General features: G+C 59.7%; 1 protein-coding gene across 1 annotated transcript; it reads left to right on the top strand.

Moving 5' to 3' along the window:
* Positions 1–452: 452 nt before the first annotated feature.
* On the top strand, positions 453–20,647 carry FOXO6 (forkhead box O6). Its single transcript, XM_060082721.1, has 2 exons — positions 453–866; positions 19,379–20,647. The coding sequence occupies exons 1-2, from the start codon at positions 453–455 to the stop codon at positions 20,645–20,647; spliced, it is 1,683 nt and encodes a 560-aa protein (XP_059938704.1).
* The last annotated feature ends 3,750 nt before the right edge of the window (positions 20,648–24,397 follow it).

Consider the following 24,397-nt stretch of genomic DNA (forward strand, 5'->3'; position numbering starts at 1 on the left):
GGAGCGGCGGCGGCGGCGGCGGCGGCATTCACGGGGCGGCGGCGGCGCGGGCTCCGGCACGGGCTCGGGCTCCGGCATGGTGCAATCCGGCCCCGTCCCGGGAGAGCGGGGCCCGCGTGCGGGGCCGGCGCCGGGGGAGCGGCGGCAAAGACGGTGGCGGTGGTGGCTGCAGGCGCAGGCAGGCGGCAGGTGCTAGAAGCGGGGCTGGGCGAGGTGTGTGCCCGCTGGGCTCCGGGGCCGCCGCTCCCTCACTGCCCCCACCTCTCCCTCCCTTTGGGCTTCCCAGCGCGTCCAGCCCCCTGTCTCCGGGACCCGGCCCATGGCGCCCCGCGGTTGAGCCGGCGCCGCCAGGGACCCCTCCCGCGGGCCTCCCCGGGGCGCGCAGATCCCAGAGCCGCCCGCCCACCATCCGCGGAGCCCCCCTCCCCTCCTCGCCCGAGCCGGGCGGGACCATGGCTGCGAAGCTGCGAGCGCATCAGGTGGACGTGGACCCGGACTTCGCGCCGCAGAGCCGGCCGCGCTCGTGTACCTGGCCCCTGCCGCAGCCAGACTTGGTCGGCGACGAGGACGGAGCGCTGGGTTCAGGGGTGGCCGAGGGCGCTGAGGACTGCGGGCCGGAGCGCCGAGCCACGGCCCCGCCGATGGCCCCAGCGCCGCCGTTGGGCGCGGAGGTCGGACCGCTGCGGAAAGCGAAGAGCTCCCGGCGGAACGCGTGGGGGAACCTGTCCTACGCCGACCTCATCACCAAAGCCATCGAGAGCGCCCCGGACAAGCGGCTCACGCTCTCGCAGATCTACGACTGGATGGTCCGTTACGTGCCCTACTTCAAGGATAAAGGCGACAGCAACAGCTCGGCCGGCTGGAAGGTGGGGGCGTCCGGCAGGGGAGGGGGTCTGGAGTCGTCAGCTGGGGCTTCCAGGGGCTGCTAGATGCGTCTGGGCTCCCGGCGGGCGGTCTAGAGGGAGGCCCTGGGGCACCCCCAGGAGTCACAGAGTGTGTGCCCAGGGCGTGGGGCCGGCCGGCAGACAGGCGGGGGCGTGCTGGGAGCAGCTGTGTGCATGCTCTGGATGCGAGGTGGGAGGTCTGGTGGGGTGACAAGGGACTGCCACTTTGAGGCACTCTCGAGGGACACCCTCATCCCATCCTTGGGGGCATAGCAGAAGAACCTATTCTCAGGCCTCAGACATTGGGGACCCTCCTCTTAACCCCACGAGTTTGCTTTGTGTTACTCCTGTTTTACCCTCTCCACCAGGGCACCCTCCTTAAAGAGCTGAAATAATGACTTGAGGCCAGTGGCTGCTTTCCTCCCAAATCTTTCCCACTGCCCTCCCTGGAGCTGGCCTCAGGGTGAGGAATGCGACCCTAGGCCCACAGTTCTTTCTGTGGTGCCAGGAGTTCACTCTAGGGCACCAGCCAGCCTAGGGTGGGGAACTGGTCAGGTGACCTGAGATCTGAGTTCTCCATGGGGCAGCTGCTGCCCCCCTTGCCTGGCTCAGCATGGTGGGCTGGTGATGATCCCTGCTGGTGTGGGGGCAAGGTATTGAGACCTGGGGATCTGTCCATGACCACCCCAGGCTGTCTTCCAGTTCCCTGGCTTTCTGAGCCCAGATGCACTTGGGGGAGGGGGAGAGGGGAGGGGCACCCCGGGAGGGGCACCCCAGGGAGGCCTCAGTACCAACCAATGGAAAGGGGGGGAGCCATCTTGGGCGACGACAAGGTCTTGACTGGATTGTGGCCTCCAGACCCTCCTCTGGCCAACTTGTTGGGGCATGGGGATAGTCGATGCCTTTGGGGAAGAGGAGACTGGGGTGGGGTGGGGGTCGGGCCATGCCTAGGGCCTGTGAGCTGTGAGACTCCCTGTGGGAGAGGGGGGTCTCTATGAGGGAGGCATGCCTGAATGGAGGGAAGGGGCTCTGGCTGGTGGTGCCTATAGGCAGGGTCAGGGGAAGGAGGTGTGCTGGGGGAGGAGGGGAGGCTTGCAGACATGGACAGCTCAAGATGCCCAGTGGCTGCACCGTAGGGGCCACGGTGCTCTGCCCTGGGAGCCCATGGCTCTCAGGCTTTACGCTGGCAGCTTCTCTGTCTGTCTCTGGCCACTACTGGGTGGGGACACAGGCTGGAGGGGCCGACACGAGTCTCCTTCTCCATCCTCTCTCCTGTCCCCTTGGGCTCATCCCTCTCTGGAACGCTTGTTCCTCCTAAATGGGTCCTGCCCTTGTGCTTTGCTCCCACCTCCCTCCCATGTACTGTCCCACCCTTCACTTCTCCCTGTAGATAGTCCCTGTCCTCAAGGACACAGAGTTCAGATGCCTCTTCCAGGAAGCCTTCCCCAACCCTTTTTAGCTAGCTCAGGACTCCCTCTTCTCTGGCCCTCTCCCTGCCTGTCATAGGTCTTAGTCTTTTGTGTCCTGTCTCATTTCCCTTCCCCACCCGCTTTGGAAGACGGTGGTAGTGTCAGAACAATCTCTGTGCCCACGGCACCGAGCATAGAGCCTGGCACTGGGAACTACCAGTGCATGTCTGGTAAAAGAGTGAAGAAATAGGTGGATAGTGAAGAGGGTGCTGAGGCCAGGGAGGGTACTATGGGCCAGAATAAGCCAGGAGGGCTTCCTGCAGGAGGCAGAGCTCCAGCTGGGCTTGATGGGTGAGGGATGATGGGGAAGATGGCAAGAGGGAACATGAGGCTTGAGGCTGGGAGAGAACTGCAGTTCACTGAGGGTCTTAGGGCCAAGCCCTGTGCCAGGCACCTTCAGGAATCTGTGCCAGGTGTCTCCTTTAATGCTCTCTGCACTCCCTGAGGTGGGTTTTACTGTCACTACTTATAGGGCTGGGCACTGAGGCAGGGAGTGGAGGAGTGAACTGCCCAAGGTCACACAGTCAGTAGATGGGAAAACTGGATTCCAGTCCAGATGTGTCTCCCTCCAGAGACCCAGAGCCTCTGGAATAGTGTCCTGCTGCCACTGGATGTGGGAGGGGGACACTGACAGCTTTCAAACAGGGGCAGATCTAAATCCTAGACTGTGATTGGGAAGGTACTTGGAGATAATTTAGTCCCATGAGTTCATTTCTCAGACTGTGAGACTGAGGCCCTAGAAGGGAATGGGACTCTTCTCAGGTCATCAGTGAGCGGCAGGCCCTGGATGATGGCCCAGGCCTCTCGCCTGCCCATTGGATGCAGTTTCCACTGCACCACGCTGCTGGGGACACACTGGTTCTCCCTGCGCCTGGGCCCAGGAATGCTTGTCCTGGGCTAGGGCATTGGTGAGGGAGCCTCAGCCTTGGGCTCCTGACCTAGGCCCTGGCAGAGACCCCCAAGGCACTGGAGGAGGGCTGTTCAGAGAGGCCCCTGGCCTTTCCCATCTCATCCCCTCAGTGGCTGTCCTCCTTCTACCCCACCCCCATCCAGCTCCCCAGGGAGCCGCCTTCCCCTCTCATTCCTGTCCCTCCTAATGCCTGTTCCCCCATTCCCAGTCAGTCCCTCCAGGGCCCTGGTGGCGGGGCCGTTCCCAACTCCCAGCCACCCTCAGGGTTAGCAGAGCCTGTGGTACACCGCAGGTGCCAGGGCTGGGGCCAGGGACCCCATTGTTCCTTCCTCCCTCCCCTCCTCCACGTAAGTGTTGCACTTGAGTCCCTGGAGTGTATGGAACCCTGTGTTAGATGGAGTGGGGGGACCGAAGGGGAAGGCGTTGCACCTGCTTTCAGGATGCATCAGGGCTCAGCCAGTTCCACACGCAAGCCCTCTGTCTTGCACGCAGGACTGGGGGCCGGGGAGTGGGGGTAGGAGTAGGGGTGTGGGGAAAGTGGGGTAGATCCCCTGGGGAGCCAGGCAAGCCCTCACAGAGAAGATGGCACTTGATCTGGTCTGTCTTCACTGGGTGGGGTGGGTGGGTAGAATTTGGGAGAAAGTCTTCCAAGGGATATTGACTGCATACGCAAAGGCAAGGAGGTGGAATTGCATATGTTGGGTTTGGGAGACTGTTGGGTGTGCCAGGCTGGAACCAAGGGCTCCTAGGCAGGGCTAGGAGCATGGGATGGCAGGGCTGTGGCGTGGGAAAGGCCGAGTGAGGGCCCTGTGCTTGGCCTTTGCCCTGTGGTCCCACCTGTGATGTGGGAAGATAGTTCAGAGGTGTTGCCGAGAGGAATTGGAGGAGGCAAGATCAACAGCAGGCCTAAGGCGCCCAACAGGCTGAAGCCCGAAGAGAGTCTGGGCTTGGTGCTGGGAACTCCACCAGAGAGGCTGGTAGTGTTGCCTTCAGGGCAGAGGGTCTCCAGGCCTGGGACGAGGGCTTGGACAGGAGTCTCCCTCCCTCTCCAGTGTCCCCAAAGTGTGGATATCCCACATCCAGGTAGAGCCTCCTACTTCCTCTCAGACACTCTAGCCCCACCTTCCTCCTCCGGGAAGCCTTCCAGGCTGCTCTGGGTCCTGGTCCTCCTTCCACTTAGCGCCCTTGGAGTTATTCCGCCTGCTTTTGTGTTTCCAGGCTGTCAGCTCCCCTGGGAGCTCCCAGGCCAGGCCTGGGTGCCTCCCATTCCTGTCCCTGGGACTGGTGGGGGAGGAGCCCAGTGGATGGGGATTTCCCTTCTCCCTCAGTGCCTGGAGCAGCTTGGCTGTTGTGGGGTGGGATCAGGAGGGAGGGGTGTCCCCCCCTATCCGGCCCCGGCGGGCCAGTAGGTCCTAGGTGGGGTGGGGGCTAGAGGGGAGGGACTGATCTGAGAGGCCGGGAGGAGGGTCCTGCTACAGCTCGACTGAGCGGTGGTTGTGCGTGCAGGGGCTCCCCCTTCTCTCCTCCCCCCAGCCCGTTCCAGCAGGGCTCCCTCCTTCTTCTTTGTCCTCCGGGGATCCCCAGCCCCGAGGGCTGGTGGAGGTGCGGGAAGAGGCGGTGTGAGCCCGGGTTGGGGGTGTCCTCACCCCCCGCGCTGCACGAGCGGGGGGCTGGCAGCTGCCCGCCTCCTGGGCACGAGCCCGTGCCAGCCGCTCCTGGCACAGTTGCTGGCACGCCCGGCAGACTCCCACGGCCACCTGCTCACACCCACCCACGAGCGCTGGCGCGCGGCGGGCCCTTCCGGCTTCCCGGGCCTCCCGGCGCCCCTCCCTCGCCACCGCGCCCCTCCCCCCCAGTCCTCTGCTCCCCGAAGGCCCCACACTCTGCCAGCCGCGTGGCCCGCCCGGCGGCCCCCTCCCCAGAAACTTGGGGAGCTTGGGAGGCAGGGCCGCCGGGAGGCCCCTGGGGTGGCTGCGCCTCTGCGGGGAGAAGGGGGGGACCTGGAGGCAGACAGACAGACCGACAGACAGGGTGAGGGCCCCGCCTGCCACCTGGCGCCGCTCCAGCGGGACGATGGCGGGCAGCGCCGTGCCAGGCGGTAATTGCAGACAGACTAATTTAAAGAGATGAGACGGTTATTTTTAACTCCTGTTAAGGTAATGAACGGCGCTTGGGGGGGGGAGGTGTGTGCGGGTTCGAAAGTTCAGCGCCCCCCAGCCGCCACTTTCTGCGGTTTGGGGCTCCCCTCTCTGCACGCCCTGAGGACCCAGCTCAGGACTGAGTGGAGTGGAGGGGCTCTGCCAGAGAGGGGGAAGGGCTCAGAGCGCCGGGGAGCAGGCGCCCACCAGCCAAGCCCACATCCCCTCAAATCCTGGCCTCCATCCTTCCAGGTGGGTGTTAGCATCCCGGTTTCCCAGGTGGAGAAGTGACTTGTCTTAGGGTCACATCCCTAAGAAGTGGCAGACCTGGGAATTGAACCCCGTCCTGTCCCCCAAACTCAAGCATTTCCTCCTGTGCCATTGGGGCTGGAGAGGAGGGATTTGGAAAGGGTGCAGGCTTGTTTCTTGCAGCCCACCCTCTCCTATCTTTGAGTGGCAGCTGGTGGTGGCCACTCCGTGGGGTCCTCGGGGCTACTGAAGCCCCTCTCTCTATGTCTTGTGAAGGGTGAGGGTGTGGTCGTGGACTGCGTGTGTGGATGTGAGCCTCTGGGATATGGGTGCACCAGCTATAGCAGGGGGAGCCCCCTCCTCACCTCACTGTCTCGCTTAACTTGTGGCTGACTCCTCAGCACCCCTTTCCTATTTGCAGCCTGTGGCCTGCCTCCCAACTTGGGAGTGGGTACCTGAGAAACAGGTACACATTGGTGCCCACTCCTTCCACCTCTGATTCTGACTTTGGATCTCCAAGAGAGGTGGAGGCCATCACCCGCTTCCAAGCCTCCTTTCCAGATCAATCCCTTTCTCACACACTCCCAGGGACCTGGAGCCCGCAAGCTCTGGGACTGCCCATTCTGTTGCTAGACAAGACCTTCAAGTTGTTAGGCCTTCCTTCCTTCTCCCTGGCAATGACCCATCTCTCTGGAGCATCACTCAGGGTGTCCTAGTTCAGCCCTTTGGGGTCTGTTGGAGCTGTGGAGTCGGGAGTTGGTGAGTGGTGAGAGAGCACCTGTAGGGGACCCTGATCTCGTGTGTGTGAGCTGGAGCAAAGCTCTCTCCCCTTCTGGTCCTCAGTGTTCTCATCTGTGTCCAAAGGGCCTTAACTCACTCAGTCTGCAGCCCTTTTGGGGCTGTGACTGACAAACCCTCTGGCTCTAGGAGCCATGAGGGTTTAGCTGGGACCGAGAGCATAGAGTACCTAATGGGACTTATCATGGGTGGAAGCACGTGAGTACAGGTGTGGACGGACTCAAACTGGGGACTCCTGCTTGGGGCTGCCTACCCTGCCCCTGGCAGTACCCAGGTGGCAGACAAACTCTGGGCACAGTGAAGGGAGTGCTCCTGGCAGTCCCAGCTGGCTACCAGAGCAGGCATATGGGGGGTACAGGGTGTTAGGTGGGCATTAGCAGAGGCTCTGGGGCCCTGGTAGGGCGCTCAGGGGGACAGCTGGATCTGGAGCGCCCCCCTTCCTCCTGGCATCCTGGTTACCATGGAAACCAACTCCTGTTTGGGAGGGTTTGGCTGTCTGCTGCCTCTCCCCACCCCCCAACCCATATGTGGAGGTGGGAGGGGGGCCAGGTGGCGTGTGGGGGAGGGGCCTCCCACACCCTCTCCCCCACCCCCCACCCCCCCAGGCCTCCCTCTTTGCAGAGAAGCCTTTCTGGTCTCTAAGGGGGATGCCTCTTTTGGGAAGGGGAATGAGAAATCAGAGGATTAACGCCTGGGTGCTAGGCAGTCAGTTGGGCACTTCACATAAATCCTCTCATTTCATCCTCCCTGTGTCCTGCCAGGTATGTGTTAATAGCCCCATTTTGCAGTTGAGGAAATGGAGGCTCAGAAAGATGAAGTCACTTGGCCAAGGTAGCATAGCTGAGACGAGGCTGAGCCTAGATTTAGATGCAGACCTGTTTCCTCCATGTTTCGCCATCTTCCAATGCCAGTGCAGCATCAGCCCACACCCCAGCCAGCCCTCCTGCCCCAGGGCCCACTCATGCTGGCTCCAGAACCCTCCAGGGCTCCTCAGTTCCCCTGGGAGCCAACCAAGCCCAAACTGCTCTGCTTGGACCCCTGGGCCCTCTGCTGGCCTTGTCCAGGCCCTGCCCTCCCTCCCACTTTCCCTGCTGCCTCTGATCCCAGGCAGCCCTCACACTGCCATCTTTATACCTGACACTGGAGTTCTCAACCCAAACCACTGCCATTGTTACGTGCTCACCAAGGCTGCTATCGACTCTCATGGATTGAACCCCGGGGACACCCCTCAGAAACTAGGCGGGTGCTTGGGTAGTTTGAACAAAATCCTACCTCCCAGGTGATTCTGGAACCCAATGTGTCTTTCTGAGAATCTGCCTTAAATCCTTAGTTGTTGGCAGAGCTGGCTGATTATCATAGTCACCTAGAAGCTTTTAGGTAGTACAATCTGCAGCCCCTGTCTCAGACCCTCTGTATCAGACTCTCAGTGGGTGGACTTTGGAGTCTATATTTTAACAGGTCTGTCTGATGACGGGTTGGATTCTGAACCGGTGCCTTAGATGGTAGCTTCCTCTGCTTCTGATTGCGGAATCTTAGTTCCCCGACCAGGGACTGAACCTGCAACCCCTGCAGTGGAAGCATGGACTCTTAACCACTGGACCTCCAGGGAAGTCCCCCTCCCGTCTTCCGCTCCCAGGGCGGACCACCTTCTTCTCTAAACAGGCTGCCCAGATTGAGCCCACATCTCTCCTCCTCATTCTTTTCCGGGTCCTCCAGGGAACTGAGCCCCATGCAGTCAGCTCCAAGGGATTGAAACACCACAATACATTCGCCCGCCCTCCATGTCTGATGTGCTCTGCCACTGAGAGCTTTTGGCTGCCGGAGGGAGGGGAACCGTCGTGTACTCACAGCAGGCCTCTCTGGCGCTGGCCCACAAGGAAGTGGAAAGTCACAGCCCCTGCTCTCTGCTAGCTCCCCGTCTGGTGGGGGAGGCGAGACCATGTGTACAGCGTGGTGCTGGTCTCACAGGATCCAGTCCTGGGGCTGTAGCGTGCCACTCCAGGCCTTGGCCACCTGGCCCCAGTCAACCTGTACAGCCACGTCACTCACCCCAGCCATCTTCTGACCCTTGCTTCAGCCACACAGAACTCTTCCAGCTCAGGATGCAACCACCACATGCCATGACAGGTGTGCTTCCATTTAATTTTCACCGCAAACCGTGAAGCTGGTACTGCTACTATCCCCAGTTTGCAGATGAGGAAAGTGAGGCTGAGAGAAACAAAGTGGCTCTCACAGTATCCCACTGGAAGGGACAGAAATGAAACTCCCCTGGGCTTCTCCTCCCTAACCGAGCGCTCTGGCCAGGCCAGTCCAGGCTGGCCGCTACCCGCCTGCCCCCCAGCCCTAGCACTGTCTCTCTGATTTCCCTTAGAGTTTGGCCCTGGGGCTTCCAGCCTCGGGGGTGGCTCTGGCATCCCTAGCACCCTTTCTCAAATCCAGAGCTGCCAGAGGGAGGGAGCTGACACTGTCCACCCCCCTCCATCTGCAGGCCCCAGGGCTGATGGCCGCTTCCTCCACTCACTTTAATCCAGGCCTACACCCACTGGGCACCCAGTGTGCAGCACTGCTCAGAGGAACCGGACTGGCTCCCTGCCCTCGAAATGCCTGCAGGTCCAGCTGGGGAGATAAGAGGAGGATAAAAACTACCCAGGGTCATGATGGAGGGTCAGATAATGAGCTATGGGTATTTGGAGGTGAGGGGGGAGAACCAGGCGAAGGAGTCAAACCCTCAGGACTCTTTAGGAGACCCACAGGGTCTGGCTGTGTTAGCCGGAGCCCAGCAGGACTTGAGGATGGGGAAGCGAGCAGGGGCCATATGGCGAATGGCCTTGAATGCCACACCAAGGAGCTGGCACTCCAAGCTGTGGGGGATGAGAAATGGCATGGGCAGAAAGGATGGTATGGAGGGTTGGGGTGGGGGGAGAGACTGGCTCAGGTGCCCAATGTGGGCCCAATACTGGGGTCCAGGGGGGAAGATGAGCCTGAGAGAGGGTGGAGGCCCCAAGATTCCAAGATGCCAGGCCTGAGGTGCCAAGCAGCACCCTTTGGTGCCTTGAGGATCTCAGAGGTAAGACAAAGTGGTGTGGGTAGGAGTCTGGAGGCAAGCAGGGAGGAGCAGTCCTAGTTCTGCCACTTACCTTCTGTGTGGCCTTGGGCAACCTAGCCTCAGTTTCCCCCTCTGCAAAGTGGGATAATAATAAGACTTATGTCCAAGCTTTGTTGTGAGAATTGCATGTAAGGAGAGTTACATGTAAAGTCCCCAGTGAAATCTTAGCAAATACCATTTTTGTTACTCATTGCTCCGGGAAAGAAAAGGAGATACCTCCACACGTGCTGTGTAGGGTAGGGGTCTTGGGCCCTGATCCCTGAGGGACACTGACTTGTGTATGTGTTTGGGGTCGGGGGTAGGATTTCTTCTTCTAGTCCCTTCCTTTCTGTCTCTGGGGTGTCAGAAGATCAGGATGTCCACTTCATCCTGCCCTTAGGTCCAGCCATTGCTCTCTAGCCTACAGAGCCTTCCCCATGGCCTTGGGAGGCAAGCAGGCAGGTTTTAGGCACTGTATTTTTACAGATGAGGCCAGTGATTTACTCAAGGTCACCCTCGAATCCGGGGCTCCCTGCCCCTGGACGCTGGCTTCTCTTTGCCCACTGGCTGTCTGTGTGACCTTGGGCATGGTCCTTCACTCTCTGGCCCTCAGTCTCATCTAGGGATCCGAGTTCACCTCCCCCAACACTCTGGGAAGTTGTGATGCCTCCTCCACCCCTCCAGTCCCCTCCCCCTGTCCTCAGCTGGCCTTGCCTTCTTTTGTAACCTGAGCTGGGGCCGTGGGGGAAGGGGCTTGCCCTCAGCCAGAGGCACCTGCCAGCTGAGCAGATGTGAGTGGATGGAGGGCCCCCCCCCCACAAGCCCCTAGGGGGTCACCTGCTCCTGGCTCGGCGGGGCTGGTGCTAGGGCAGGCAGTGCTCAGCACACCCAGCCCTGGCCTCTGGCCTCTGCCCCCAGAGCTTACCCTGAGCACTTGTTCATTTTTCAGCGGACATTCGTGCTCCAACATGCTCTGCAAGGGCCTCTCAGGCTCCAGGAGAAGACAGATGGCAGATGAGGGCTGGTGCCCCGGTCTGGGTGGGCTGCCCCGAGCTCCTGGAGCCCCTTGGCATGGGGACAGAGGGCCAAGGGCAGCCTCTGGGGACGAGGGCAGTGTCTATGCGGGTGGCCATGCCCCTGGGACAGCAGATGGTCCTCTTGGCACCATGCCCACTCTTCCCCCCCCCTTCCCCCCCAGGAGCCGGCCTGTAGGGCTGGGGCACAGCTGCTGAGCCCTCCCCAGAGCCAGGCCCGGGGCAGGACTGGGTGAGGTCACCGCAGCTGCTCCCAGGGCCGGGGGCAGGGGTGTGGGATGTGCTGCCGGCAGAGGGAGGGAGGGGGCTCCAATGAGGAGAGGCTGGGAGAGGCCTGAATGGCCTGGCATTTAGGGATCCCCTTTAGTCCTGGAAGAGGGAGGGAAGAGTCTGTGGAGGGGTTGCTGAGCCAGTGTGGACAGCTCCTGGCGCCCCCTCCCCAGGGGAGCTTCTGTCTGGCCTAGGCTCCTCCCTAGAGGCCTCTCAGGGTAGTAGGAAGAGCAAGGGCTCTGGGTGTGAATTCCTGCCTCAACACTTACCCACCTGGGCAGGTCAGTTGTCTCTTGAAGCCTCAGTTTCTCATCTATAAATCAGGATAATAAACCAACTCAGAGGTTTGTTACAGATACTCAGTAAGATTTTAATTGTTGGGCTTCCCTGGTGGCGTAGTGGTTGAGAGTCCGCCTGCCGATGCAGGGGACGCGGGTTCATGCCCCGGTCCAGGAAGATCCCACATGCCGCGGAGCGGCTGGGCCCATGGGCCATGGCCGCTGAGCCTGCGCGTCCGGAGTCTGTGCTCCGCAACGGGAGAGGCCACAACGGTGAGAAGCCCGCGTGCACCGAATGCTCAGCAAATGGTAGTTTCTTTCCTTTCTCACTTTGCTGAAGTCTCCTGAGAAGCCAGGGGAGAAGTAGGGAGATGGCAGGGGCAGCAGGAACTGGAGGGGAAACTGGGAGGGAGGAGGCAAGGCCTGGAGCTCGGGCCTGAGGTCTTGTTGAACAGAAACGACACAGAGTTGCCAGGCCTGAGTGGTTCATGGCTGCTGAGAGTTCCAACCAATGTGTTGACTTGCTGTGAGCCAAGGATTGCCCCACAGAGTTCAAGTGGGGAGGCAGACTCACCTACAGTTATACTCCAGCGTGCAGGTAGATTTTTGCAGTAGCACTGAGCAGGGAGCAGCTATCTTTGGGGCTTGCAGAGGGGGCTAGGAAGATGCTGCACAGCTAGCCCTGATGGAGCAGCAGGAACCACTTGAGCAGAGAGCGAGGGAAGGGCACAGGGAACAGAGTGTGTGAAGGCATGGAGGTGTGAGGCATCCAGGGTGGCTGGAGTCCCAGATGGGTTTAAGGGAACGGAGGTAGTGAAGCTGGAGAGCATCGGAGGGCCCTTGAATATCAGTCTGGAGTTGGACGCAAGCGCTGGCAGGATGAGGAGCCATGGGCTTTTGAGTAGGGGTGAGCTGGGACTTCTGCTGCTGATTTGTGTGCTGTCCAGGCTGGGTGTGTGGGTTCTGTTGTCTCTGCGGTGGCAGGGGTGGGGGACGCCAGGGCCTGTCCCTTGACCTCATGCCTTGCTTTGGACATTTGGTTCCTCCTGGCCCCTGGCTGCCCACTTCTGTTCCTCTGCTGACCCCAAGCCCATCCACCTGTCAACACCTGTGGCTCTGATGCCCCCACCTGCCCTTCTACCCCTCCTTCACTACACACCCTAGTACCAAGGGTTTGCATGTGGCCTCAGGGCCCTGAGGTCATCCAGGTCACCCCTTCTGCCAGGAATCCTGTCTGGACTGAGTACTCCAGGCAGCAGAGCCAGTGACCCTTCCCCCCACCCCCCCCCGCCGGCCACCCTCCCCCAGAGTCTGTGGCTCTCTCTGAGTCAGGTGTGTTCCTGGGCCAGAGGGGGTGGGGTGTGGTACAACAGCTGTGCCTGGGGCTGAGACAGGGAGTCCGGAAGACTCTTGACATGTGGGATCTCATCCAGTTCCCAGCCACGCTCCCTCCCCCACGGAGGTTGTGATAGTTACCCTCTTTTAGGGGGGAGGCCCAAGGTCACATGGATGATGTTGGGATTCCAACTCTAGCCCTTAACCCTTCTTTATGCAGGAAAGGAGGGAAGGAAGCGGGGAGAGAGGAAATGGGAGTCATGGAGGGGATCAGAGCGCTCACACACCCCACAGGTGATCTCTGCTCAGGAAGGCACTAGAGGTTGGAGCTGGATCACCATCCCCACTGGGTAGTTGGGGTCAGCTTCCTGAGGCAGGGGCCGGGCTGAATCTTGGACAGCGATGGAACCTGGAGAGGAATCCATACCTGGTTTTGGGCTGGCTGGCTGGACGCAAGACCCAGGACTGAACTGGGAGGGTCCTGGAATCCCCTTGGTGCCAGAGGCCAGGAGGTAGCACAGGGCTTGTGGGTGGGGAGCACAAGACTTGAGTCTCCTGTCTCTGATGAAAGCCAGGAAGCTTGGGCTTAAGAACCAGGGCAGGGATGGCCTCTGAGGTGGGCAGCAGGGCAGTGCTCCCCGCCCCATGGGTGGTGTGGGTAGGAAGAGCCTTAGCTTTGGAATCCAACAGCCCCGAGACCCAGACCTGGCTCCATCACTTTGCAGCTTCATGGCCTCAGGAGTCATTTAACCCACCTGAGCCTCAGTTCTCCCCCCACCCCCGCCCCGCACACACACTTTGTAAAATAGCATTACCTGCTCACAGTTTGCATGGTTTTTAGGATTCAAAGAAGAAACGTATCTAAAGAATCTAGCTTCGGTCTGGCACATGGTAGGTGGTGCCCTTCTCCTGCCTCGGTATTTGAGCACGGGCCAGTGGTGTGCAAAAGCTGGCTTGCACTGGCTCGTGAGAGCTGATCATGCACACTTCTCCCCAGTTCTGCACTCAATGACATCATGCTGCCAGCTTAAAATTGGCTACGATGGGAGTATCCATACCACAGAAATCAGCAAATGCTACAAATCGAATCAGGTGGGGGTTTTTCCCCTGTTGGAGAGCTGAAGGAAATCCATCCCGTGGGCCCTCTTTAGCTCTCGAGGGGACCAAGTGGGAGGTGGGGCAGTGGTCGAGGGCTGGCTGGGCCGAGCAACCTAGAACTCAAAGTCCATGGGCCCTTTAGGGCCTGGGGAGATTGGACATAGTCATAGTGCCCTGCAGCCCTCTCTAGGCAGGGGACAGAAAAAGGTGGGACCCTTCTTCTCTCTCCAAACTCCCCCTCTTTGCCCCTACTCTTCAGCCCTGAGATCTGGTGGGCTCTGGCTGGAGAAGTAAGATTGGATGAGCTTGAGCTATCAGGGAATGAAGCTATGCTGAGAGGAGAAATGAGGTTGTGCTGGAAGATAAACGAGGTGTACTGTCGGCGAATGAGGTGGTACTTGGAGGCAAGGTGAGGCTGCATTATTAGATAAATGAGGTTGTACTACCAGGGGATGAAGTGTACTTGTAGAAGAGATGATGTCCTGCTGGATCAGTCGGGTTGCACCGTCAGAGAACACAGCCACACCACAGGAGGAAGGAGAGCCTCCGACTTGGAGGATAAATGAGGGTGTCCTGCTGGATAAATGAGGGGCCCCGTCAGGTGAATGGAGTGCTGTTAGCGAATGAGGTTGTACTTGCTGGATAAATGGGGTTGTGCTGTCAGATGAATGCATTACCGCTCGTGGGCGAAGGGTGTCCTGGGAATAGATGAGGGTGTCCTCTCGGATAGATGAGCTGCCACTACCAAATGGCTCAGACCCTGTCCACGAGGGAGGCAGCTTCAGCAAGGACGAGGTTATTCTGTTCCCACAGGGGCTGCTGCAGCGTCTTCTGGCCCACGTGGTCCAGGCTGTGAGAGAGCTTGGCCACAGCAAGCCTTGGGTTCCCCAAGTCAATCTGGGGAGCAGGAGCGAGCAGGTGGGGCTTGGGGTGGGCAGCTGCCTTGTTCACCCTGGGAGCCCTTCTTCCCCTTGCACAGAAGCCCCTCCTCCTCTCTGCACTTCCTTCTGTGGCTCCGACCGCTCCTGCCTTTCTCCACCCCATGCTTGCCTCCCATTCTGTCCTGTATTCCCCTCTCTCAGCCCAGTTTGGAGAAGCCCCTATCGTGTGCCAGCCACTCTGGCAGTCTCATTAATTCTCCCTGCCACACAATGTTCCCCCGCTTTTCTGTCTCTCCTTCATTCAGCAAAAATTTATGAAATGCCTAGCATATACCAAACACATGGGGTCCGGTTACAAGAAAAAAAGGCGGGACAAAAATCCCTTATGGAACTTATTTTCTAATATAAGGGAAACCAGACAATCAATAATAAACACAGACTATAAAGAAATTATATGGTACTTTAGAAAGCACTAATTGCTTTAGAAAAACTCAGAGCAGGCTAAGGGGGCCAAGAAATGGCAAGGCAGAGAAGCACTTGTTAAAAGAGTGGGCGGGATGGGGCTTCTCACATAGGTGACATCTGAACAGAGACTTGACGGAGATAAGAGATGGATGTGAGTATCTGGGTGAACAGTGTTGCCCCTGCGACCGAGGCCCCAAGGTGGGATGGTGCCCAGCAGGTGCCTGGCAGCAGGACAGGGTCAGGGGAGGAGCCTGGGAGGTCATGGAAGGGCTTGTGGGCTATGGCAAGGCCTTTGTTCTTTACTCTGAGTGAGATGGGGGCATCAGAGTGTTCTGGGCAGGACTGGATGTGGTCCACGTTATTTACAGGATCCCTCCCTGGACTGCTCCCTGGAGAGAAACAGGGTGCAAGCAGGTAGCTGTTTGAGGAAATGGAGGTTCAAAGCATCTTTTGCTCCATTGTTTGTGGGTGTTGAAGCCAAGACTGGAATCCAGATCCAACACCAGAGCCCGTGCTCTTTGTCCTGTACCAGCCTCTTCTCCCTGGTGCCTGAGGCCCCAGGGGGCTGGCCTCTCGCCCAGGTTCTGAGGGAGAGTAGGATGGGCATGGGATGTAACCTGCTGTCCCTTCCCTCTGCCCCTTGATGGTCTCTGAGGCACTGACTCAGGGAGGTCCCATCTCCCCTGGGAACCTGCCCCAGGCCTGCATGGAGGTGTGGGAGGTGTGAGGCCCCAGAAGCAGGGCCCAGCTTGCACACCAGGGGAATCGGGGCATGCCAGGGCCGTAGCTGTGGTGGCGGGTTGCTAGGTGACTCTGAGAGGGAGCCCTGGTTACTGCTGCCTGGTAGAGGCGTCTCCCTCACCTCCTCCGTGGCCTCTGACCTCCCAGGAGGCCTTGTGGGCGAGATGTGATTGGCGCTTGCCGTTGGATCTTGGCCGGGAGCTCTGATGGGTACCAGGTGGCTGGGACCTGAGTAGCCAGAATGGGCTGCAGGGCCTGGCCTTGCCTCCTGGGGCACAGCCCTGGTGCACACCTGGTGAAGAGCCTGGCTCAGAAGACCAAGGCCTAGGTCCTCGCCCAGCTCTGGGCCACCTCCTTGGGTGACCCTGGGCAAGGCACGGCACCTTTCTAGGCCTCAACTGCCCCATCCATCTGGCCTGCAGAATCCCTCCCCAAGGGCCTCGTTTTCAGTGAGAGTGCCAAGGGAGGGTGCTGAGCAGGCAGGGCTCCAGGTACCCCTGCCCCACCTCCGATGGCTTGAGTGTTGAACGCTCAAGTTTTGCATTAGATTCCATTCACTAAAAAGGTTCCACTCCTTTAAAAAAAACAAGTTTGAAAACCTCTGGACTGAATGATTCCAAGAATTTTTTATTGTCAGACTGAAAAGGTGCCTAGAATCCAGTGGCCCATCTCATCAATTTATGGGGAGGGAAACAGGCCCAGAGAGGAGGAGGGACTGGCCCCAGCTCAGGCTTGCCGGGGGACGAGGGCCACCAAGCTGGGGGTCAGGAGGCCTGGGCTCGAATCCCTGGGTGAACTGGGGCAAGTCCTTTTTTCTCTCTGGGTCCAACCAGCTGTGGTTTTGGGCTGGGGCTCAGGGGTACCTGGCTGGGCAGGGAACAGAGCAGGGAAGGATGCAGACCTTCATAGGCCTGGAACACGTGTTCTTGGTGGTAATCTAAAACATTTTTATTGATATTCAGAAAATTTGGAAGTATTACAGAGTACAGTGCAAGATTCCTTTGAATTCTACAAAGGAAGCACAAGGCTTGTAGGGAATTTTGACCTTTTAACATGCCCCCAGCTTCCCATACTGCCAGCTTCTAGGGTTGGTTACGTCATGGAAAGTTTCAGAAGAAATGGAGGACTGGTTTCCTAAGATTCTTTGGAAGTTCTCTGACTTGTTCTCTCTGCCATGGTGGATCGTGAGGTCCTTTAGACTCAGAATGAGACTAACCTGAAATCAATGCCTGGCTCGGCCACTTAAACTGTGTGATCTTTTCATCTTACTTAACCTCTCTGAGCCTCACTCGCCTCATCTTGAATAGGGCTCACAATCCCTGCGTTGTATGGAGACAGATAGAATGATCACGTGAGATCAAGTACTTCCAGTACTCAGGGCTGACCTGGCAGGTACTCGGGAGGTGCCCGTACTTGGCGGTGTCCTTCCTCCTCCCCCCACCCCCAAGCACTCTAAACGGGGCTGGCACATAGTGACACTGATAAAGAGGTGTAGCCCGACTGACCTCCAGCTGGAGAAGCTGGGAGGTGGAGCCTCTGGTAAGGCAGATAATCCCCCAGGGGAGGAGAACTGAGGCCTCTGAGGCCCCCCCAACCAACACAGGTGTTGGGAAGGGGCTGGGGAGCCAGGTGCAGGGGCGGGAGCAGGAGAGGGGGTTTCTACTCCAGGGAGCACCACTCCCTGGGGGTCCAGCTCCCCTCCTCTCGGCCCCAGGAGAAACCAGGCAGGACAATGCTGGGACGGGCCTTGAAGCCCTAGCTGTTATCTCCCAAGACCAGAAAGTGCCAGAGATAGGGAGCCTGGGGCCCTGAAGGGTCAGGTGAGTACCTGGAACTGGGGGTGAGGGGTGGGAGGGTGCCCTGGGCAGCAGGGAGGACCCCTCCTTCTGGAGACAGGCGGGAAGGAGGCAGGAGGGAGAGCCCTCGTGGATCAGAGGTTCTGGAGCTGGGCGGATGAGAGCAGGTCCGTATGCCGGGCAGATCTGGAGTGGTACCTGGCATTGCCGCCTGTGGGACCCAGGGCAAGTTACATCATGCCTCTGGCCTCCATTCCCTGGTACATGAGATGGGGTAATGCCAGCTCCCCAGAGCTGTTCGTGCCCAGTGCAGTTACACTCAGGGCCTGATACTAAGGACCGTAGAGACAGAGCGGGTCTGTGGAGTGATCTAAGAAGTGAGGTCTTCTGGCCAGAGTGAAGGATTTAACCAGCGTTTATGGGCACCTGGTGTGTTCACCAAACACCCACACACGTTATCTCAGGTAATGATCTAACAGCCTTCTGAGGTGGTTACTGGATGTCGCCCATTTTTTTCAGAGGAGCTCACTGAGGCATGGGCTCCTAGAGATTGAGTCAATAGCCATGGTGACATAGCTTGGTGGCTGAAAAGAGCCAGGCATCCTGCCCAGCCCTGCAGATACCCAAACCCCTGCTGTTTCCACAGTAGTGCCTGAGCCAGGAGGTCCAGGCCACCGGCAGGGAGGCCTCAGAGGTGGGGCATGGTAGGCCCTGCAGAAGTTCTACTCCTCCAGGTTCTTGCGGGGAGCCAGGTCAGTGGAGCTGTGGACTCCCCAGCCTTCCTCTGTCCCTAGGACAGGCCTGGCAAAAGCAGGCAGTGATATGGGGCCCAACAGAAATTTAGAAGAGGATATGTATAGGTGTGCCTAAGGTGAAGCCCAGGGAAGGACCAGGGGCAGCCGAAGGGCTCTGTGGACTTGGGCAAACCACTTCACCTCTCTGAGCCTCGGTCTTCTTGTCTGTAAATGGGCCTGATGCCACCTGCTTTGTGGAGATTTTGTGAAGGTTCCACCAGTAAGGGGCTTTGAGGGCAGAGCATCAGGTGGGTGGGGAGGGGAGGGGAGGGGAGGGCTGCAGCCCAGAGGAGACCTGGGCTGACCTGAAGGTGGGCAGTGAGCAGAGGCGGGGTCTGGGGCCTTCATGGCCAGTGGATGTGCTTTGAGGGGCTTGCTGGGATCCAAGGCCTCTGTGGAGTTCACAGAAGCTCAGAAAAGTTGGGGGAAAGTCTGGGCCTCTACCCACCTTGGGGACACCCAGCCTATTCTGCTTTCCCTGGTCAGGCCCTCCCAGCAAAGGGTTAACAGTCTTCTCTACCTGCAGTTGCATTTTAAAGACACGAAATTAAAGCAGGTAATTTATTCTCCCCACACACGAAAGAGCAATTAGTTCTAAACAGGGCTTAATCAGTCACCGCGAGATTGATTTCTGGAGCCCTGGGTTTTCGGGCTCCTGGCGCCATGCCAGGCTGGCAGGGTGGTGGGGAGCGGACAAATGAGCCGCAGCGGCATGAGCCCTTACATAATCTGCTAGGGGGCCCTGGCAGCCTGGCTAGCCCCGGGCGGGGCTTGGCTGAGTTGGGGAGTGGGGGGGGGGGTCCTGCTCCCCAACTGCAGGTCCCTTAGGAGTTGCCTCCCTGGAAAGGCTAGACCCAAAGCTCTGGCCTCACCCTACAGACAGTGCCTGTGTGGGGCAGGGGAGCGGGAAGGATGGGGCGGGTCTGGAGTAGAGGATGGATAGTCTGAGTTTGTCCGACCTGGTACTTACATCTGTTCCCCCCCTTCTCCCCTTTACCCTTTCATCTTCCCTATTTCCTCCCCCTCCGCCTTTTGGCTCCTCTCCCGTTCTCTTATACTCTCGCTTCTCTATATTTTCTCCCACTCCTCTTCCCATCAATTACCCCCCCACTTCCCACTCCCCCACCCCTATCCTTCTTGTCTCTGGCCACAGAACTCCATCCGGCACAACCTGTCTCTGCACACCCGGTTCATCCGCGTGCAGAACGAGGGCACAGGCAAGAGCTCCTGGTGGATGCTGAACCCTGAGGGCGGAAAGACGGGCAAGACCCCGCGGCGCAGGGCCGTGTCCATGGACAACGGGGCCAAGTTCCTGCGCATCAAGGGCAAGGCCAGCAAGAAGAAGCAGCTGCAGGCACCGGAGCGAAGCCCCGACGACGACAGTCCCCAGGGCGCGCCAGCCCCGGGACCCGTGCCTGCCGCGGCCAAGTGGGCCACGAGCCCGGCCTCGCACGCCAGCGACGACTACGAGGCGTGGGCCGACTTCCGCGGCGGCGGGAGACCCCTGCTCGGGGAGGCGGCCGAACTGGAGGACGACGAGGCCCTGGAGGCCCTGGCGCCGTCGTCGCCGCTCATGTACCCGAGCCCGGCGAGCGCGTTGTCGCCCGCGCTGGGTGCGCGCTGCCAGGGGGAGCTGACCCGCCTGGCCGAGCTCGGGGGCCCGCTGGGCCTGCACGGCGGCGGCGGGGCGGGGCTGCCGGAGGCGCTGCTGGACGGCTCGCAGGATGCGTACGGGCCGCGGGCCCGCGCCGGGACGCCCGCCTACTTCGGCGGCTGCAAGGGCGGTGCCTACGGCGGGGGCGGGGGCTTCGGGCCGCCGGCGCTGGGCGCGCTGCGCCGCCTGCCCATGCAGACCATCCAGGAGAACAAGCAGGCCAGCTTTGCGCCGGCCGCCGCGCCCTACCGCCCGGGGGCGCTGCCCGCGCTGCTGCCGCCACCGCCACCCGCGCCCAGGCCCGGCCCAGTGCTGGGCGCGCCCGGGGAGCTGGCGCTGGCGGGCGCGGCCACCACCTACCCGGGCAAGGGGGTGGCCCCGTACGCGCCGCCGGCGCCCTCGCGCAGTGCCTTAGCCCACCCCATCAGCCTTATGACGCTGCCCGGCGAGGCGGGCGCGGCGGGAGTGGCGCCGCCGGGCCACGCGGCCGTCTTCGGGGCCCCCCCCGGCGGCCTCCTGCTGGACGCGCTGCAGGGGCCGTACGCGGCCGCCGCCGCAGGGCCGCTGGGTGCCGCGCCCGACCGCTTCCCGGCCGACCTGGACCTCGACATGTTCAGCGGGAGCCTCGAGTGCGACGTCGAGTCCATCATCCTCAACGACTTCATGGACAGCGACGAAATGGACTTCAACTTCGACTCGGCCCTGCCGCCGCCGCCGCCCGGCCTGGCTGGGGCCCCGCCCCCCAACCAGAGCTGGGTGCCGGGCTGAGGGCCGCCTCCCGCGCCCCCGGTGCCCTGCCCCGCCCCCCCAAGGGGCCTCTGTCTTCCCATCCTGATCCCCGGGTCCCCACTCCCATTCCCGTTCCACGGAGGGGATCCAGGAGGCAGCCCCATCCCAGCTAGAGACATCCCTCGGAAGCTGACCGCTGAGGGAAGTGGTAGGGAGGGGCTGGGGCACCCTGCCATTCTTGCCCAGACTCCTGAGACCCGCTCCCCCTCCTCCCAAGGGCGGGAAGCCTGGGAGTGGAGGTTGGATTCTGGGCTGGGTGGGAGTAGGGAGGAATGAGGTGGGCCGTGCTGGTCTGGGAGGCCAACCGGGAGATGGGGCGGGGCGGGCGGGGTGGGAGGGCGTCTCCGAATCTTCAGTTTCCTTTGAGGGGGCCCCCGCGTGACGAATCGCCCCCCCCCAAAGTCGAATCTGATTCCCAATTGACACGTTCCCACTGGTCTTAGCCTCACCCACCCCAAGCCAGGAACCCCTCCCGGAAACACACTCACACCTACCTATTGGCTGTTCACCCTGAGCTGTCCTCCTTCGGCCCCAAACCACTCTCCGACCTCCAGCCCCACAGTTCAGCCCCGCCCACCCCTCCTTGCCCGCCTCAGTTTCTCCCCTCCCAGGTGGAAGTCCTTCTCCCTTTCCGCTCGTCCCCATCCCCCAGTACTGGTCTCAGCCTCCCCAGTGGGCCTCAGCTCCGGATCCACCCCCCAACCCGACACCCCTTTCTCCGTGCCAGTCCTGGCTCCTCTCTCCCATATTTATAAGTGTCCGGTCGGGGCGGTCTGTGGGCGCGGCGTCCCCGGCGCATATCGTAGGCAGTGTACCGTGGCCGTGCCGTCAGCGTGTGCGTGTGCGTGTGTGCCGTGTCGAGGCCGTGTAGAGTGCATTGTACAGCATATTTTCATGAATAAAATTGTTTTAAATATTTCTCGCGCCTTGGGCTAGTAGGGGGAGCTGCGGAGGAAGAGGATAATTGGTAGGGATCATGGAGGCGGGGGTCCCTGTGCCCGAGCCCATTGTGGCTTTGTGTCTGAGTCTGTGTCAGCATTCACTGATGTCTGTCTGCTCAACACACATTGGTTAAGCGCCTACTGAGTTTTGGATGCTGGAGATGTGCCTGTGTGGAGCTCTGCACCTGTTTCTGTGAACATGTGCGTGCAGGAAGTTTCTGGCCTGGGGATATTCTGTCCTGAATAAGCTTCAGAGTTGGGAGAGAAGGCACAGATATTAACTGAGAACGTGTTCATGCCAGGTCCCGTATTAGGTATAATTTTTGTTCCCGTTGTACAGATGAGAAAATGGTCAGAGAGGGAAAATGGCTTAGGAAGGCAGGCAGCGATGGTGGAAAGGAGGCCTTTGAAGGCACACAAACTTCTGTTTGAATTTATTCCCTGCTTTTTCCAGCTGTGTGACCTTGGACAAGTTTTCAGCCTCCATAGCCTTGCTTTCCTGGTCTAGACCACAGGCTAGTACACCTATTGCATGGATTTCTTGTGAGCAGTAAATGAGAAAACATATGTAAAGTGGCAGCACAGATCCTGCATCCATTCATTCATCCATGGAACATTCAGTGAGCACGTGCTATGTGCCAGCTCTTATACCAAGCACTGGGGCTACCATGGAGAGCAACAGAAGCACAACGTCTGCTCTCAAGGAATTTAGAGACTCGATGGGGACGGAGATGAGTAAATGGGCGGTTTTAGATCAGAGATGTAAAGAATGGAGGAGGCAGGGGGCTGTTGTGGGAATGAATGAGACAGCTGCACCCATCCTGGGCTTGAGGAGTCAGGGAAGGGGCCCAGAGGGGGTGCTTTCTCAGCCTTGAAGGATGAGTTGGCATTGGGAAGGGAAGGGATTCAGACAGGGAATGGCATGATCAGAGATCCAGAGTCAAGGGGTCATTTGGGTTCCAGAACAAGAAGCAATTTAGCATGGCCAAAGCTCAGAGGTGGAAAGATGAACAATGATGGGGAGGCAAGTGGGCCAGAAGGGGCAACAATGGGAGAGGGTCAGTGGCCAAGCCAGAGATGCTGATGGTGACTCAAACCAAGAGGGACAGGGGAGGGAAGTGAGGCTGGAGGGGGAAGGATGAGTTCACATATATTTTGGCTGTAGCGTCATTGAGCCTTGGTTGTGAATCGGATATGGGGAATGAGGATCAAATGATGCCTGATTCTGGTTGGGCACTTGGGCAGACAAGGCCATTCACTGAGATGGGGAACTCAAGGCAGGAGGAGCCCTGGGGAAGATGGTGCGCTCAGCCTCAGACAGGCTCAATTTGAGTTATGCCTTATGGGACCCCTTGAGATTTGGGAGGGAGGTTTGGGAGCATATGTACTGTGTGAATGGCATTCCCTGGCATTGGGCAACATGGTGGCCCAGAGATGTCCAGCTGGATAATGGGGTCAGAAGCCCAGGAAGGTGTCTGAGCTGGAGAGGGAGGTCAGAGAAGTAAGAGTATGGAGGTTGTCAGGGAGGTGTTGGGAGTGGCTTGGCGGGTGGTGCGGAGTGGGACGAGCAGGCGACCCAGGTCTGCTCAGAGGAACACCTTAGTGCACCTTGGCACAGGAAGAGAAATGCACTGGCTGAGTAGGAGCAGCGTAGGGAGGGGAGGAAGACCAGGACACTGTGGGCTCCTAGGGTTTGTGAAAAGGCCTGGTCCTAGAAAGGAGTGCCCAACACTCTTACTTCTTAGAGCCTCACTTTCTTGGTCTGAAAGATGGGGCAGTAGCGCCAGTCTCAGATTTGTTTTGAGGAGCAAATAAAATGGGAATTATTCTCTGAGGTCACACTCCTGTCGAGGGGCAGAGCTGGGGTTCCTGCCCGAATGTGTACCTCCAATGCCCAGGCTGTCCTGTGGCCCCCACTGCCTCTGGGGAGGTGGCTGTGAGCAGAGGAACAAAGGAGATCAGAGCCAGCAGGACCTGTACTGGTTCTGGGTTCAGATGGCGGAGGGTGGCGAGACCTCCCTGCGGGGTGTGGTAGGTGTCCTCGCCGGGTGGTGAGCACAGAGATGAGCTCTCCCTTGAGAGTGATGCCCCAGCCCCACCCCACAACCAGACTCAGGGACAGCCCAGCTGGGTCTGGGCTCCATCTGGGCTGCAAAGCTGCCCCCACCCTAGGCTGATGGAGGGTGGGCTGCTGTTGTGCGTGTGCAGGTCTGTGTGTGTCCATGAAGCCCCATATGCATCTGTCCATGTGGGCCGGTGCGTGTGCGTGCGCGCGTGCGCACATGCTGGGAAGGGGCAGGCTGAGTGATGGTTGGGGTCTCCTTGTCTGAGTGTGCACATGCCTGAGCATTTGTGTGTGTGTGTGTGTGTGTATGTATGTGTGATGGGAATGATGGTGTTTCCATCTGCAAGTGTGCCCACATGTGTGCCCGGGGCTGTGGAGACCATGCCTGTGTGAGCTGTACGTGCTGCACGCCTCCCTCTCTGGGTGTGTCTGCCTGTCTTGGCGCATCCCTCTCTCCCGGTGGACTAGAGCTGGTGTCCCCCTGCCAGGAGCATCTTCTGGGCAGCTCTGCCGCGAGAGGGGAGGAGAGCGGAACAGAGGAACACTCCCAACCCTGGGATGGGCCAGACTCTTGCACAGGGAGCAGCAGGACCACCTCAGAGCAATGGCTGAGCTCCGCCTGGCTCAGGCCAGTGGTAATTCCAGAGACAGCTCTGTCCTGCTGGGACCCATCAGGAGAAAGGGGGCAATACCCCTGCAGCTGGGGGTCCGCAACTGGCCCTT

This window comes from Mesoplodon densirostris, chromosome 2 (genome assembly GCF_025265405.1).
Source record: "Mesoplodon densirostris isolate mMesDen1 chromosome 2, mMesDen1 primary haplotype, whole genome shotgun sequence".
NCBI lineage: Eukaryota > Metazoa > Chordata > Mammalia > Artiodactyla > Ziphiidae > Mesoplodon > Mesoplodon densirostris.